General features: G+C 56.1%; 1 protein-coding gene across 1 annotated transcript; it reads right to left on the bottom strand.

Moving 5' to 3' along the window:
- Positions 1-1,647: 1,647 nt before the first annotated feature.
- LOC144678261 (protein bicaudal D homolog 1-like) lies at positions 1,648-13,173 on the bottom strand (the record flags this gene model as incomplete). Its single annotated transcript, XM_078538111.1, has 4 exons — positions 1,648-1,799; positions 3,344-4,225; positions 10,853-11,278; positions 13,021-13,173. Coding segments are annotated over 4 exons (1,613 nt in total), but the record flags the coding sequence as incomplete, so codon positions are not given.
- Between the last annotated feature and the right edge of the window lie 1,994 nt (positions 13,174-15,167).

Genomic DNA, 15,167 nt, shown 5'->3' with positions numbered 1-15,167 from the left:
CTGGCTGCGGGGTCTGGGGTTGGCGTGTAGGCCCAGACCGGGTACGGGCGGCAGGTTTCCTTCCCTGAAGGGGCATTAGTGAACCAGATGGGGTTTTTTTTTTTTAAAACCACGATCGGTGACAGTTTCAAGGTCACCGTGACTGAGGTTAGTTTTTAATTTCAGGCTGTTATTTTTTTGAGTGAATCAATTCAGTGACGATGAACTGGATTTACATTCCAGCAGCTGAACCTCCCCAGGGCCTCTGGATTTCTAGTCTAGTGGCGTTACCACCTCACCACTCTCACCATCTTGATGGCTAAAAACCAAACACGCACTTCAAATTATTCCTCCCATTAGTCACTGTGCTCCTTACCAACCCGAGTTAGCATACTCCATCACCCCAGACACTGAACTGGACCCAGCCAGATAAATACTGTGGCTACAAGAGCAGGTCAGAGGCTGGGAATCCTGCGGAGAGTAACTCACCCCCTGACTCCCCCAAAGCCTGTCCACCATCTACAAGGCACAAGTCAGGAGTGTGATGGGATACTCCCCACTTGCCTGGATGAGTGCAGCTCCCACAACGCTCGAGAAGCTCGACACCGTCCAGGACAAAGCAGCCCCCGCTTGATCGGCACCCCATCCACAAACATTCACTCCCTCCACCACCGACGCACAGGGGCAGCAGTGTGTGTACCATCTACAAGATGCACTGCAGCAACTCGCCAAGGCTCCTTCGACAGCGCCGCCCAAACCCACCACCTCTACAACCTAGAAGGACAAGGGCAGCAGACACATGGGGAACACCCACCACCTGCAAGTTCCCCTCCGAGCCCCACTCACCATCCCGACTTGGAAATATATCGGCCGTTCCTTCACTGTCGCTGGGTCAAAATCCTGGGAACTCCCTCCCTAACAGCGCGGTGGGTGTACCTACACCACAGGGGACAAAATCCTGGAACTCCCTCCCTAACAGCACGGTGGGTGTACCTACACCACACAGGGACTGCAGCGGCTCAAGAAGGCAGCTCACCCACCACCTTCTCAAGGGGGAAAATAACGATGGGCAGTAAATGCTGGGCCCAGCCAGTGACCCCCACATACCATGAACGAATGAAAAAAAAGAACACTAACGAGCTTGGAATCATACAGCATAGGAGAAGGCCATTCAGCCCATCGTATCTGTGCCGGCTCTTTGAAAGCTATCCAATTAGTCCCACACTCTCTCCCCCACTCTGGCTCTTCCCCCCATAACCCTGCACATTTTCCCTCTTCAAGTATTTATCCAATTCCCCCGCTTTTCGAGGGTGAATCTGCTTCTCCCGCCCTTTCGGCCAGCGCCTTCCAGATCACAACAACTCGCCACGTCCAAAACAAATAAAATTCTCCTCATCTCCCCTTCCCCCTCCCGCCGATTCTCTTCAATCTGTGTCCCCCCCTCCTCTCTGGTTACCGACCCTCCCGCCACCGGGAACAACTTTCTCCTTATTCACTCGATCGAGACCCCCCCCCCTCGTGATGTTGAACCCCCCCCTCGACTCAATCCCGCCCCCACCTTAACCTCCTCCGCCCTAAGGGGAACAGTCCCGGCTTCTCCGGTCCCTCCGCGTGACGGGGTCTAAGCAGCGCCGGGGGAGGGGGAGGGCGGAGCGTACGCAGACTAACCTGCTCGCGAACATGGAGCGGAGAGAGGAGAAGGTAGCAGCGTCCTCTTTTAGTGCCTTCAGCTCGTTTCTCAGCTTCACCATGGTGTCGGACACCAGGCACTTCTCGTTGTCGTACTTGCTTTTGAGGTTTGACAGGGCCACCTCAGCGGTCTGAGGGAGGGGCAGGAAAGGGGGTGGTGGGGGGGGGAAGAAAAGGTATTACTCTCTTACTGCCGCACGGCACAACACTATCCAAATAAATCTCCACGCACCCCAATTCGCTGGGGACAACGAAAGAATCCAGACCCGGTGGGTTGTGGCTGGGTGAATTCATTCACGAGCATCGCGGGCCAAGGCTAGCATTCTGTGCCCGCCCCTCAATGCCCTCCTAACGGGAGGTGGGGTGGTGAGCTGCCTTCTTGACCGGGGGGGCTTGCTGGGGTCAACGCAGAGGGGGTGGGGGGACGGTTAAGGGTCGACCACGTGGCTGTGGGGGTCGGGAGTCCGGAGTCCCACCTAGGCAGGCCAGACCGGGTTTAAGGGCGGCAGATTTCCCTCCCTCAAAGGGCGAGAGGGTGAACCAGATGGGGGGTTTGCGAGACGGTCACCCTGACCGAGGCTGGGTTCTCGTCCCCGGTTTATTTGGTTAGTCGGATTTGAACGCCCCTGTAGCGGCCTGTGGTGGGATCTGAACTAGTGTCTCCCCGGGGCCACCAGCCTCGGTCACTCGTTCAGTAATACAATCACTAGTCCACCGTGCCCGCATTTGTGGTGTGGACTGACACGGCATTAATAGAGCGACACATAGACAGCCTGTGCTTCAATCCGACGGTCAACACTCAATACTCAGGAGGGAGCGGCAGGGCATTTAGAAAAATCAGGATACACATCAGGCAGAGCCAGCAGGGTATTGAGCGAGGGAAATCGTGCTTTGGTTAACTTATTCTACGAGGACGCAGCAAGCAGGGTGGATAAAGGGGAACCGGTAGATGTGGTGTATTTGGATTTTCAGAAAGGCATTTGAAAAAGGTGCCGCGTTAAAAGGTTACCGCACAAGCCAGATGTTTACGAGGTGATCTATTCGCACAGAGAGAGAGAGAGAGAGGGCTGGGGCTAACAGTGACAGGGATCAGAGAGTCGGGGTCAATGGGCGAACTGTAACTAGTGGAGCGCCACCAGGGTCAGTGCTGGGGCCTCAACTACTTTAGGCCTATATTAACCTAACTGGGTTGAAGGCACTGACTGTATTGTAGCCAAATTTGCTGACAGTCCAAAGATAGGTAGGAAAGTAAGTTGTGAGGAGGATACCGAGCCTGCCAAGTGATATAGATTGGTGAAGGGAGTGGGCACAGACTTGGTAGATGGAGTATAACATGTGGGACATTGTGAGCTTGTCCACTTGGGTAGGAAGAATAGAAAAGCAGAATATTATTTAACTAGAGAGAGATTACAGAACAACAAACAGATAATCCCAGCAGGCGAGGGGGGGCCAGCGGAGAGCGGGCGAGGGGGGGCCGGCGGAGAGCGGGCGAGGGGGGGCCGGCGGAGAGCGGGCGAGGGGGGGCCGGCGGAGAGCGGGCGAGGGGGGGCCGGCGGAGAGCGGGCGGGGGGGGGCCGGCGGAGAGCGGGCGAGGGGGGGCCGGCGGAGAGCGGGCGAGGGGGGGCCGGCGGAGAGCGGGCGAGACACACACACAGGACAGGGTCCCCCTCCTCACCTGCTTGTTTGCCTTCAGGACGGTCCGCAGGGTGGCGATCTGCTCCCGCTTGGTGCTGAGCAGTGACTTGAGCTTCAGCACCTCCTCGATCAGCGCTTCCTTGTCCTTGTCAGTGCCCGGCGCGAGCAGCTGCAGGGCAGCCCTCTGCCGGGACAGCTCCACCACCGCCTGCAGGTGTTTAATCTGACTGCGGATCACCGCGCTCAGGCTGAGGACGTTGAGGGGCTCCCGCTGGGGGTCCGCTGCCTCGGGGACGGGCGAGGAGGGGAGCGAGCGAGGGGACAGGTCGCCGCCGCTGCTGCTGCTGCCGCCGTCGTGGTGCTCGGCGGGCGCCCTGCCGAAGAGGTCGGAGGATCGCCTGCGCCGGAGCTGGGGTCCCGCCCGGCTCCGGGACCCCTTGAAGTAGTCCAGCGTCACCCGGTTGGGCGTGACGTTGTTGCACAGGCACACGTGGTGGTACAGGCCGGCCAGCTCCTCGCTCAGGGCCGCCAGCTCGTCCTGGGCCCGGCCCAGGCCGCCCTGCGAGTCCGCCGCTACCTTGGCCACGGCCCGAACCTCCTTCTGAAGCCGGGCGATGCACTCCTGGTCCTCCCGGCTGCACTTGACGTGGAGCTCGATGTTCTCCGCCAGCTCCCTAGACTCCAGCCTCCAGTGCTCCTGCTCCTCCTGGTAGCGGCCCTCGCACTCCAGGTACTTGCCCTGCAGCTCCCGCAGCTCGGCCTTCAGCTGCGCGACCTCCGCCAGGGCCTCCTGGTACTTGGCCTCCTCGCCCTCCCCTGCGCGGCGAGCAGCCTCGGGCAGCAGCCCGCCGCAGCAGGCCGCCTCCAGCCGCTTCTGCAGCTCCTGGACGCTGGCCAACAGGGTGGCCTTCTCTCGCTCTGCCTGGGTGGAGGAAGCACAGACAAGGTCAGGGAGGGATCGCAGGCAACCCTCGGCGCCCATTTCACCTTCAAACCATTCCCCCCCTCCACAAGGTAACACGAAACAGGTGGCCATTCGGCCCCTCGAGCCTGCTCTCTCCCCCCCCCCCCCCCCCCCGTTCAATACCGTCAAGGCCGCTCTCTTCCTTCAACTCCGCCTTCCCTGCCCTCTCCCTCGGTGTCCGAAAAGCCCCTCGCCCTCCGTCTCGAGTGCGCTCGACCACCGAGCTTCCCCCCCCGGGGTCGGGAATTCCAAAGATTCCCAACCCTCGGAGCGAAGGGGTTTTCAGTCCAAAATGGCCGCCCCCTTTATCCCCGAGACCATGACCCATCCCCCCCCCATGTTCTAGACTCTCCAGTCGGCGGCAGGGGTGTGGGAGCTGGGGCGGGGGGGGGTAGAAGAACAACCTGGACCCTGTCAAACCCTTTCAGGATTTCAATGCGACCACCTCTCTCATTCTTCTAAACTCCTGGGGAAACACATCGGCCCGTTCTGCTCCGTCTCTCCTCCTGGGAGGCTCAGGAATCAGTCCGGTGAACCTTCGCTGCGCTCCCTCTTGGGCTAGCACGTCCTTCCCTTAGGGCAGGAGAACAAAAAAACTGTACGCAGCGCTCTCCAGGCATGGCCTCGCCATAGCCAGATACCATTGCAGCCGGACATCCTCGCTCTCATAAGGCAACCACTAGACAGACCCCACCTGTTTGTACACACGCTGGTCAGCATCGCTGGCTAACCCTTTGCTGGAAATGACCAACTCAGCAAGCGTCGCCGCTGGGAACGGCCGTCAATTATTCCCATTGCCCGGAGAGACTGGGGTGGGGAGCCGGGATTGTTCTCCTTAGAGCAGAGGAGGTTAAGGGAGGGATTTAATCGAGGGCGTTCGAGGCGGGCTGTGAGAGGTAAAGCCCTCTCCTCTCGCGAGGAACAGGAAATCGCAGATTTAAAATAAAATAAAATAAAATGGGCGAGCGGGGGGAGTTTTGAGAGTCCTGGAAACACGCTAACCGAAAGGGTGGCGGGGTCCGGCCCTAATCCAACTTTCAAAAGGCCGACTGGCCATTTTTTGACCGACGAAGGGGGGTCGAGGGTTTTGGGGCAGTGCAGGGGGAGGTGGGGTAAAAAAACAGGCGGGAAATCGGAGTCGAGGCCTCAAAGGGATCAGCTACCATCTTACCGAATGGTGCAGCGGGCTCGAGGGGCTGAATGGCCTCCTCCTGCTTCTTATGTCCTTCCGACATGTACAGGAGGAGGAGGAGGACTTTGCAGGGAGGATGTTGGGGGCGCGGGACTGAATCTGGACAGCACTTTCAAAGGTCCGGCACAGGCCTGATGGCCCGAATGGCCTCCTTCTGTTGCCTTAGGAGTCTTCGATTCCATCTTTATGTCGGTTCGGGTGGGGTTTTTTTTTCCTCTGTCACTGTGTCGGGGTGGGTGGGAGAGTGTTGGAACCAGGAGAGGGCCTGTTCAGCTTCTCCGGTCTCTCCGCGTAACTGCGAAGTCCCTCAGAATTAAATTGAATTGAAACCCCCCCCTCTCCAATCCTAAGCAGGGATGGAAGATTCCCCCATGGGCGGTTTGGAGCTCAGGGCCACACAGCAGTCCCATGAAGCCCGCTACGTTAATACTCAGCAGGCCAGGCGGGCTTCTGCGGAGAGAGCGCGAGGGGCGAGAAGTGTGGAATTAACGAGTCGCGTCCACGGCCCTCTCACTGGAATTGGATAAGACTAGGAACTGGAGTAGGTCATTCAGCCCTACAGTGAGCTAACTGGCTGGCCTGAAGCTCACCTCCAGTGAACCAGTGTTTTCCAATCCTGGTTTAACCGTTTATGAGTGCGAGTAACCTCGCTTCAACCTGTCCCCAGCCTCCCTCCCCTTTCATAAGCTCCGAGCACTTTAGAAACCGCTCAATCCCGAACATCTTCCCAGCCCTGCCGGAAGGTCACGGAAGTCAAACACTACAACTCTGTTGGAGGGAAATTGTACGGCACAGGAGGGGAGGCCATTCGGCCCATCCTGCTTGTGCCAGCTCTTTGAAAGAGCTGCCCAATTAGTCCCACACTCTTTCCCCCCAACCGCGTTTCCCATCCCCCGCCCTGTAACCCTGCAAATTTTTCCCCTTCCAGTATTTATCCAATTCCCCCCCCTCCTTTTCGAGGGTGAATCTGCTTCTCCCGCCCTTTCGGGCAGCGCCTTCCAGATCACAACAACTCGCCACGTCCAAAATAAATAAAATTCTCCTCATCTCCCCCCTTCCCCCCTCCCACCGATTCTCTTCAATCTGTCTCCCCCTCTGGTTACCGACCCTCCCGCCAATGGAAACAGTTTCTCCTTATTTACTCGATCGAGACCCCCTTGTGATTTTGAACGCCTCGATTAAGCTTCCTCTTATTGTTCTCCTTAGAGCAGATAAAGTTGAGACTATAAGAAATAGGAGCAGGAGGAGGCCATTCAGCCCCTCAAGCCTGCTCCGCCATTCAATACTATCATGGTTGATCTTCTACCTTGACTCTGCTTTCCCACCCGCTCCATGTATCCCTCACTTCCCTGAATGAGCAAAGACCTCTGAATATTCAGTGATGGAGCATCCACAACCCTCTGGGGAAGAGAATCCCAAAGATTCACAACCCTTCGGGTGAAGGAATTTCCCCTCATCTCAGCCCGAAATGATCGGCCCCCTTATCCTGAGACTGTGCCCCCCACCCCCGTGTTTTAGATTCCCCCCGAGCAGCGGAAACAATCTTTCCGCGCCCACCCTGTCAAACCCCCTTCAGAATCTTGTCCGTCTCAATGCGATCGCCTCTCGTTCTGCTAAACTCCAGAGAACATCGGCCCAATTCACTCAGCCTCTCATCGTAGGGCAAACCCCCACCTCATCCCAGGGACCGATCGAGTGAACCTTCACTGTACCCGCCTCCGATGTGAGTCTATCCTTCCTTAAATACAGAGACCAAAACTGCGCACGGTATTCCAGAGGTGGTCTCACCAAAACCCTGTACAATTGTAACAAGACTTCTTTACTCTTGTACTCCAATCCCTTTGCGATAGAGGCCAACGTGCCATTTGCCTTCCCAATTTCTTGTCATGCCTGCATGCTAACCTTGTGTGTTCCATTTACCCAAGTCTGCCTGAGCACCAACATTTGAAAGTTCCACACCTCTCGAATAACATTCTGCTCTTCTATTCTCATTCACGCCTCCCCACACATGATACTCCATCTACCAGCTTGTTGCCCACTCGCTTGACCAGTCTACATCTCTTTGCAGCCTCTTTGTGTCCCCCCCCTCACAGCTTACACTCCCACCTGGCTTCGTCTAGTCAGCCAATTTGGATCCATTACTCTCTGTTCCTTCGTCTAAGCCATGAATATAGGATGTACGCAGTTGAGGTCCCAGCACTGATCCTCGTGGCACCCCATTAGTTGCAATCTATCGATTTGAAAATTCCCCTATTTGTTCCTACTCTCTGCTTCCTGGCTGTTCACCAGTCCACTCTCCATGCTAATATATCACCCCCAACTTCAGAGCCCTTATCTTGTACATTAACCTTTTGTGAGGCACCTTATCAAATGCCTTTTGGAAATCTAGGTATACTACATCTACTGGTTCCCCTTTATCTCGCCTACTCTATGCATCCTCAAAAAAAAACCTCAATAAGCCCGACCAACGGTTTCCCTCTTGTAAAACCATGTTGACCTTGTCTGACCATAATACCAAGTGCATGGTTAAGGCTTCCTTTCTAACAGAATCGGGCGTTTTCTCGATGATTGTTGTCAGGCTAGTTGGCCTGCATTTCCCACCCCCCCATTTCCCTCGCCCTTTCTTTCTTTCTTGAATGCGTTTGCTAACTTCCATTCTGCTGGGACCATTCCAGGATCTAGGAAATTTTGGGAAGAAACCAAATCCAGCGCGTTCAACTATCTCTTTCAGAACCGTAGGGTGCAAGCCGTTAGGGGTCCCACGCATCTGTCAGGTTTTAGTCGCTTAAGTTTCCCCAGTACAGTTTCCTCTGCCGATATTAATTACTTTAAGTTCCTCACTCCTATTGGCCCCTTCTAGTTTTGGTATGTCACCTGGGTCTCCTACTGTGAAGGCAGACGCAAAATATTTGTTCCATGCCTCTGCCATTTCCTCATTCCCCATGATCATTTCACCTGTTTCTGCCTCTAGGGGGAAAAATCTTGACTTTGCTACTCTCCTCTTTTATTATTTGTTCTTCCTTTGGATGTGGGCATCGATGGCAACTTGCCCACCCCTAATTGCCCTTGAACTGAAATGGCTAGGGCCATTTCAGAGGGCAGTTAACATCGCTGCGGATGGAGTCCCACGTAGGCCAGACCGGGTAAAGACGGCAGATTTCCCTCCCTAAAGGACACCAGTGAACCAGATGGGGTTTTTATGGTGATCGATGATAGTTCCACGGTTGCCATTACTGAGGCTAGCCGTCAATTCCAGATTTGATGAATGGAATTTACACTCCGCCAGCTGCTGTGGTGGGATTCGAACCCTCAGAGCATTAGCCTGGGTCCCTGGATCACTAGTCCAGTGACATGACCACTATCCACCATCTCCCCCTTTGTCTTAAAATCCGCAGCTTTTCCAGTCTCTCTGTGTAACTGAAGTCCCTCGATTTAGTAAATCCCCTGTGCAACTATTCCAAGGTCTTGATATCCTTCTTAATGCGCGGTGCCCAGAATGGCACACAACACTTCAGCTGGGGACCAAACCAGCATCTCTCTCTCTCTCTGCAAACACTGGGTTAACCGGTTGGGCCGTACCAACGTTTCAGATACCAAGCGGCCGCACAGAATGTTTTGGGGAGAGGGAGAGAGAGCTAGGGGGAGAGAGAGCGAGAGAGAGAGAGAGAAAGAGCTAGAGAGAGAGAGAGAGCGAAAGAGCTAGAGAGAGAGCGAGAGCGAAAGAGCTAGAGAGAGAGCGAGAGCGAAAGAGCTAGAGAGAGAGCGAAAGAGCTAGAGAGAGAGCGAAAGAGCTAGAGAGAGAGAGAAAGAGCTAGAGAGAGAGAGAAAGAGCTAGAGAGAGAGAGAAAGAGCTAGAGAGAGAGAGAAAGAGCTAGAGAGAGAGAAAGAGCTAAAGAGAGAGAAAGAGCTAAAGAGAGAGAAAGAGCTAGAGAGAGAGAAAGAGCTAGAGAGAGAGAGAGAGAGAGAGAGAGAGAGCTAGAGAGAGAGAGAGAGAGAGAGCTAGATAGAGAGAGAGAGAGAAAGAGCTAGATAGAGAGAGAGAGAGGAGCTAGATAGAGAGAGAGAGAGAAGGAGCTAGATAGAGAGAGAGAGAGAAAGAGCTAGAGAGAGAGAGAGAAAGAGCTAGAGAGAGAGCGAAAGAGCTAGAGAGAGAGCGAAAGAGCTAGAGAGAGAGCGAAAGAGCTAGAGAGAGAGCGAAAGAGCTAGAGAGAGAGCGAAAGAGCTAGAGAGAGAGCGAAAGAGCTAGAGAGAGAGCGAAAGAGCTAGAGAGAGAGCGAAAGAGCTAGAGAGAGAGCGAAAGAGCTAGAGAGAGAGCGAAAGAGCTAGAGAGAGAGAGAAAGAGCTAGAGAGAGAGAGAAAGAGCTAGAGAGAGAGAGAAAGAGCTAGAGAGAGAGAGAAAGAGCTAGAGAGAGAGAGAAAGAGCTAGAGAGAGAGAGAAAGAGCTAGAGAGAGAGAGAAAGAGCTAGAGAGAGAGAGAAAGAGCTAGAGAGAGAGAGAGAGCTGGAGAGAGAGAGAACTAGAGAGAGAGAGGGAGCTAGAGAGAGAGAGAGAGAGCTAGAGAGAGAGAGAGAGAGCTAGAGAGAGAGAGAGAGAGCTAGAGAGAGAGAGAGAGCTAGAGAGAGAGAGAGAGAGAGCTAGCGAGAGAGAGAGCTAGCGAGAGAGAGAGAGAGAGAGAGAGAGAGCTAGAGAGAGAGAGAGCTAGAGAGAGAGAGAGGGAGCTAGAGAGAGAGAGAGCTAGAGAGAGAGAGAGGGAGCTAGAGAGAGAGAGAGAGAGGGAGCTAGAGAGAGAGAGGGAGCTAGAGAGAGAGAGAGAGAGGGAGCTAGAGAGAGAGAGAGAGGGAGCTAGAGAGAGAGAGAGAGGGAGCTAGAGAGAGAACTAGAGAGAGAGAACTAGAGAGAGAGAGAGAGAGAGCTAGATAGAGAGAGAGAGAGAGCTAGAGAGAGAACTAGAGAGAGAGAACTAGAGAGAGAGAGAGAGAGAGCTAGATAGAGAGAGAGAGGGAGCTAGAGAGAGAACTAGAGAGAGAGAACTAGAGAGAGAGAGAGAGAGAGCTAGATAGAGAGAGAGAGAACTAGATAGAGAGAGAGAGCTAGATAGAGAGAGAGAGAGCTAGATAGAGAGAGAGAGCTAGATAGAGAGAGAGAGCTAGATAGAGAGAGAGAACTAGATAGAGAGAGAGAACTAGATAGAGAGAGAGAACTAGATAGAGAGAGAGAGCTAGATAGAGAGAGAGAGCTAGATAGAGAGAGAGAGAGAGCGAGAGGGAGAGCTAGAGAGAGAGAGAAAAGACTTTGGCCCAGCGATGAAGGGACCCACCCCCACACCCCCATCCCACCATGCCCCGCATCCCCATACCCCCCCCCCCCCCCCCCCCCACCCCCGCCAGCAGTACCTGGACAAGCTGCTGTTTCAGCTTCTGCATCTCGGAGAGGCTCAGCTCGCTGAACAGGTCGGAGACGAGGCCGGGAGCCGGCCGGAAAGGCTGGCCGGCCCGAGGGGTGGACACCCTGACCTCACCGTTGAGGTGGCTGGAGCCCTGGTGGTAGCCGCTGTCCAGCTCGTCCTGGCCGGTGCTGTCGTCGAAGTGCAGCTCCTCCAGGCCGCCGTGCAGGTTGCAGAAGGAGCCGCTGGTGTTGGCGGAGAGCTCCTTGCGCAGGGCGTTCTTCTGCTCCCGCTCGGTCCTCACCGTCTCCAGGGCCTCCTCCAGCTGCCGCTCCACAATGCCCCGCAGGCGGGTGGCCTCCTCCAGCTGGCTGTGCAGGATCTCAATGTCCTCCTCGCGCTGCTTCATCTCGTGTTTCAATCCTTCAAACTCCACCTGGGGGGAGGGAGGGAGGGAACAGGCTGAACACAATCCGCACGTCGGAGGGTCAGCGCTGAGGGAGCGCCGCACTGTCGGAGGGTCAGTACTGAGGGAGCGCCGCACTGTCGGAGGGTCAGTGCTGAGGGAGCGCCGCACTGTCGGAGGGTCAGCGCTGAAGGAGCGCCGCACTGTCGGAGGGTCAGTGCTGAGGGAGCGCCGCACTGTCGGAGGGTCGGCGCTGAGGGAGCGCCGCACTGTCGGAGGGTCGGCGCTGAGGGAGCGCCGCACTGTCGGAGGGTCGGCGCTGAGGGAGCGCCGCATTGTCGGAGGGTCAGTGCTGAGGGAGCGCCGCACTGTCGGAGGGTCAGTGCTGAGGGAGCTGCGCGTGGTCCAGAGCATCAGTGCTGAGGCAGCGCATACAGGTTACAGAGCCTGCCATCCCAAAGGCTCAGTTTCTTCCTCAAAAACCATCCCCCGCTGCTGTCTCGGGATGACTGACCGACACTGACCTCAGGAAAGGGCGCCAGGGTCTGTCAGGGATGTGAGGTGCAAGGGGCCGAAATCGCCCAGTGATCCACACTCCAATGAATGTTCCAGGCAGAAGCAGAGCGAGAGAGAGAGAGCGAGAGAGCGAGAGAGAGAGAGCGAGAGCGAGAGCGCGCGAGAGGCAGGGAGAGAGAGCGAGAGCGCGCGAGAGGCAGGGAGAGAGAGCGAGAGCGCGCGAGAGGCAGGGAGAGAGAGCGAGAGCGCGCGAGAGGCAGGGAGAGAGAGCGAGAGCGCGCGAGAGGCAGGGAGAGAGAGCGAGAGCGCGCGAGAGGCAGGGAGAGAGAGCGAGAGCGCGCGAGAGGCAGGGAGAGAGAGCGAGAGCGCGCGAGAGGCAGGGAGAGAGAGCGAGAGCGCGCGAGAGGCAGGGAGAGAGAGCGAGAGCGCGCGAGAGGCAGGGAGAGAGAGCGAGAGCGCGCGAGAGGCAGGGAGAGAGAGCGAGAGCGCGCGAGAGGCAGGGAGAGAGAGCGAGAGCGCGCGAGAGGCAGGGAGAGAGAGCGAGAGCGCGCGAGAGGCAGGGAGAGAGAGCGAGAGCGCGCGAGAGGCAGGGAGAGAGAGCGAGAGCGCGCGAGAGGCAGGGAGAGAGAGCGAGAGCGCGCGAGAGGCAGGGAGAGCGCGCGAGAGGCAGGGAGAGAGAGCGAGAGGCAGGGAGAGAGAGCGAGAGGCAGGGAGAGAGAGCACAAAAGAGAGGCAGGGAGAGAGAGCAAGAGACAGCGTGAGTGAGAGCACGGGGCAGAGTGAGAAACAGAGGTAGAGTGAAAGAAACAGAGGCAGGCGGAGAGAGAGAGAGAGAGAGAGAGAGTGAAACAGGGAGTCAGAGGGAGAGAGAGACAGAAACAGGGCGGCAGAGGAAGAGAGAGGGAGAAAAACGGAGGCAGAGAAAGAGAAAGAGAGACATGCACACACAGAGCTGGGCCAGGTTTATCTGGGTGGGCCAGTAAAGGAGCTGAAGCAGCTCATGAACAGCAGTGAAACCCACATCTCAATGCCTGGCGCCTGCAGCTCTTCACAAAACATTGTCACAAGTCTATTTAATGTGTAGGCCCAACTAGACAACACTGTGAGGGAGAGGGGAATGGAAGGATTATGGGGATAGTGTGGGGTGGGTGGAGGCTGGTGTGGGGGGGGCAGAAACACCGGCACGGAGCAGAGGGGCCGAATGGCCTGTTCCTGGGCAGTGAGTTTGACGTGGCGGGGTCAGGGGCAAGTCGTACCTGGTTCTCCCTTAGCATAGAGACCAGTTTCTGCAGGGCGATGTTCTCCTCCTCGAGCTCGGTACAATCTTGGAGCTGCTGGCTCTCGCGCACTTTCGACTCCTTGATCTCATCCCTCAGCTGGCACTTCTCCAGCTCCAGGCTCTCGCACAGCTGTCAAACAAGGGAGGAGACAACATGGAATTCAAACACTGCTCGCTTTTGGATTCGATCGGGCCCAGCACATTTTTTAAACAACATCGCCAGAAAAGGGCCATTTACCGCGCCCCCCCCCCCACAATCCCTGGTACCATTCCGGGTAGCCTCCTCCTAACCTTCTCTGCTCCGAGAACATAAGGGAAAAAAAACCTGACAGACGGAGTATAATGTGAGGTTGTCCACTTCTGCAGAGAGAATGGAAAAGCAGGATAGTGTTGAAATGGGGAGACTCTGCTGGACGCTGCGGTGCGGAGGGATCTGGGCATCCTGGTCCATGAATCACAAAATAGTTAGTATGCAGATGCAGCGAGTGATTAGGGAGGCAAATGGGAAGTTGTCCTTTATTGCAAGGGGGGGGATGGAGTATAAAAGTGGGGAAGTCTTGCTACAACTGGACAGGGCGTTGGTGAGGACGCTCCTGGGGCACTGTGGACAGTTCTGGTCCCCTTACTTCAGGAGGGACAGACTCGCATGGGAAGCCGTTCAGAGAAGGTTCACTCGGCCGATTCCTGGGACGAAGGGGGTTTGTCTGATGAGGAAATGGTTGAGCAGGTTGGGCCTCTACCCATTGGAGTTTAGAAGAATGAGGTGATCTTATTGATTATGGGAGGGTTTGGGAGTAAGTTACAGAGATAGGGAGGGTTGTAGGGGCTGGAGGAGGTTACAGGGATAGGGAGGGTTGTAGGGGCTGGAGGAGGTTACAGAGATAGGAGGGGTTGTAGAGGCTGGAGGAGGTTACAGAGATAGGGGTTGGAGGGGCTGGAGGTTACAGAGATAGGAGGGGTTGTAGAGGCTAGAGGAGGTTATCTAGATTAGGGAGGGTTGTAGGGGCTGGTGGAGGTTACAGAGATAGGGAGGGTTGTAGGGGGCTGGAGGAGGTTACAGAGATAGGGAGGGTTGGAGGGGCTGGAGGAGGATGCAGAGATAGGGAGGGTTGGAGGGGCTGGAGGAGGTTACAGAGATAGGGAGGATTGTAGGGGCTGGAGGAGGTTACAGAGATAGGGAGGGTCGTAGGGGCTGGAGGAGGTTACAGAGATAGGGAGGGTCGTAGGGGCTGGAGGAGGTTACAGTGATAGGGAGGGTTATAGGGGCTGGAGGAGGTTACAGAGATAGGGAGGGTTGTGGGGCTGGAGGAGGTTACAGAGATAGGGAGGGTTGTGGGGCTGGAGGAGGTTACAGAGATAGGGAGGGTTGTGGGGCTGGAGGAGGTTACAGAGATTGGGAGGGGGTGTAGGGGCTGGAAGAGGTTACAGAGAGAGGGAGGATCGTAGGGGCTGGAGGAGGTTACAGAGAGAGGGAGGGTCGTAGGGGCTGGAGGAGGTTACAGAGATAGGGAGGGGTGTAGGGGCTGGAGGAGGTTACAGAGAGAGGGAGGGTTGTAGGGGCTGGAGGAGGTTACAGAGAGAGGGAGGGTTGTAGGGGCTGGAGGAGGTTACAGAGATAGGGAGGGGTGTAGGGGCTGGAGGAGGTTACAGAGAGAGGGAGGGTTGTAGGGGCTGGAGGAGGTTACAGAGATAGGGAGCCAGAGGCGGGTGTGGTTGGCAGGGCCATGGAGCGACCCGAACAGAAGCGTGGGAATTTTAAAATGGAGGCACTGCTGGGCTGGGAGCCAGTGTAGGTCAGTGAGCGCAGTGCCGGGGTGGGGGTGGGGAGGTGCGAGGGTAAATAGGGCAGGGATTAGGGCTGATGGGACATGGTGCGAGTCGAATATGGGCAGTAGTCTTGGATGAGCTGAAGTTTAAAAGGAGGGCGGGAGGCCGCCAGGATAGCGTCGGAACGGCTGAATCTGAAGCACAGGTGAGGGTTCCAGCAAAGACAGAGAGGGAGCTGGATGCCATTAGGCAGAAAGTAGAATCCACAACACCTCACCACTCACAGCTCCTCCATCACAGTCTGGCTGTTAGAAAAAGAACTTAAGCTTTATTTAAGCTGCAAAAGGCGGTTCAGGA

This window comes from Cetorhinus maximus, unplaced genomic scaffold (genome assembly GCF_964194155.1).
Source record: "Cetorhinus maximus unplaced genomic scaffold, sCetMax3.hap1.1 HAP1_SCAFFOLD_3914, whole genome shotgun sequence".
Lineage (NCBI taxonomy): Eukaryota > Metazoa > Chordata > Chondrichthyes > Lamniformes > Cetorhinidae > Cetorhinus > Cetorhinus maximus.
This window is presented reverse-complemented; position numbering and strand designations above follow the sequence as displayed.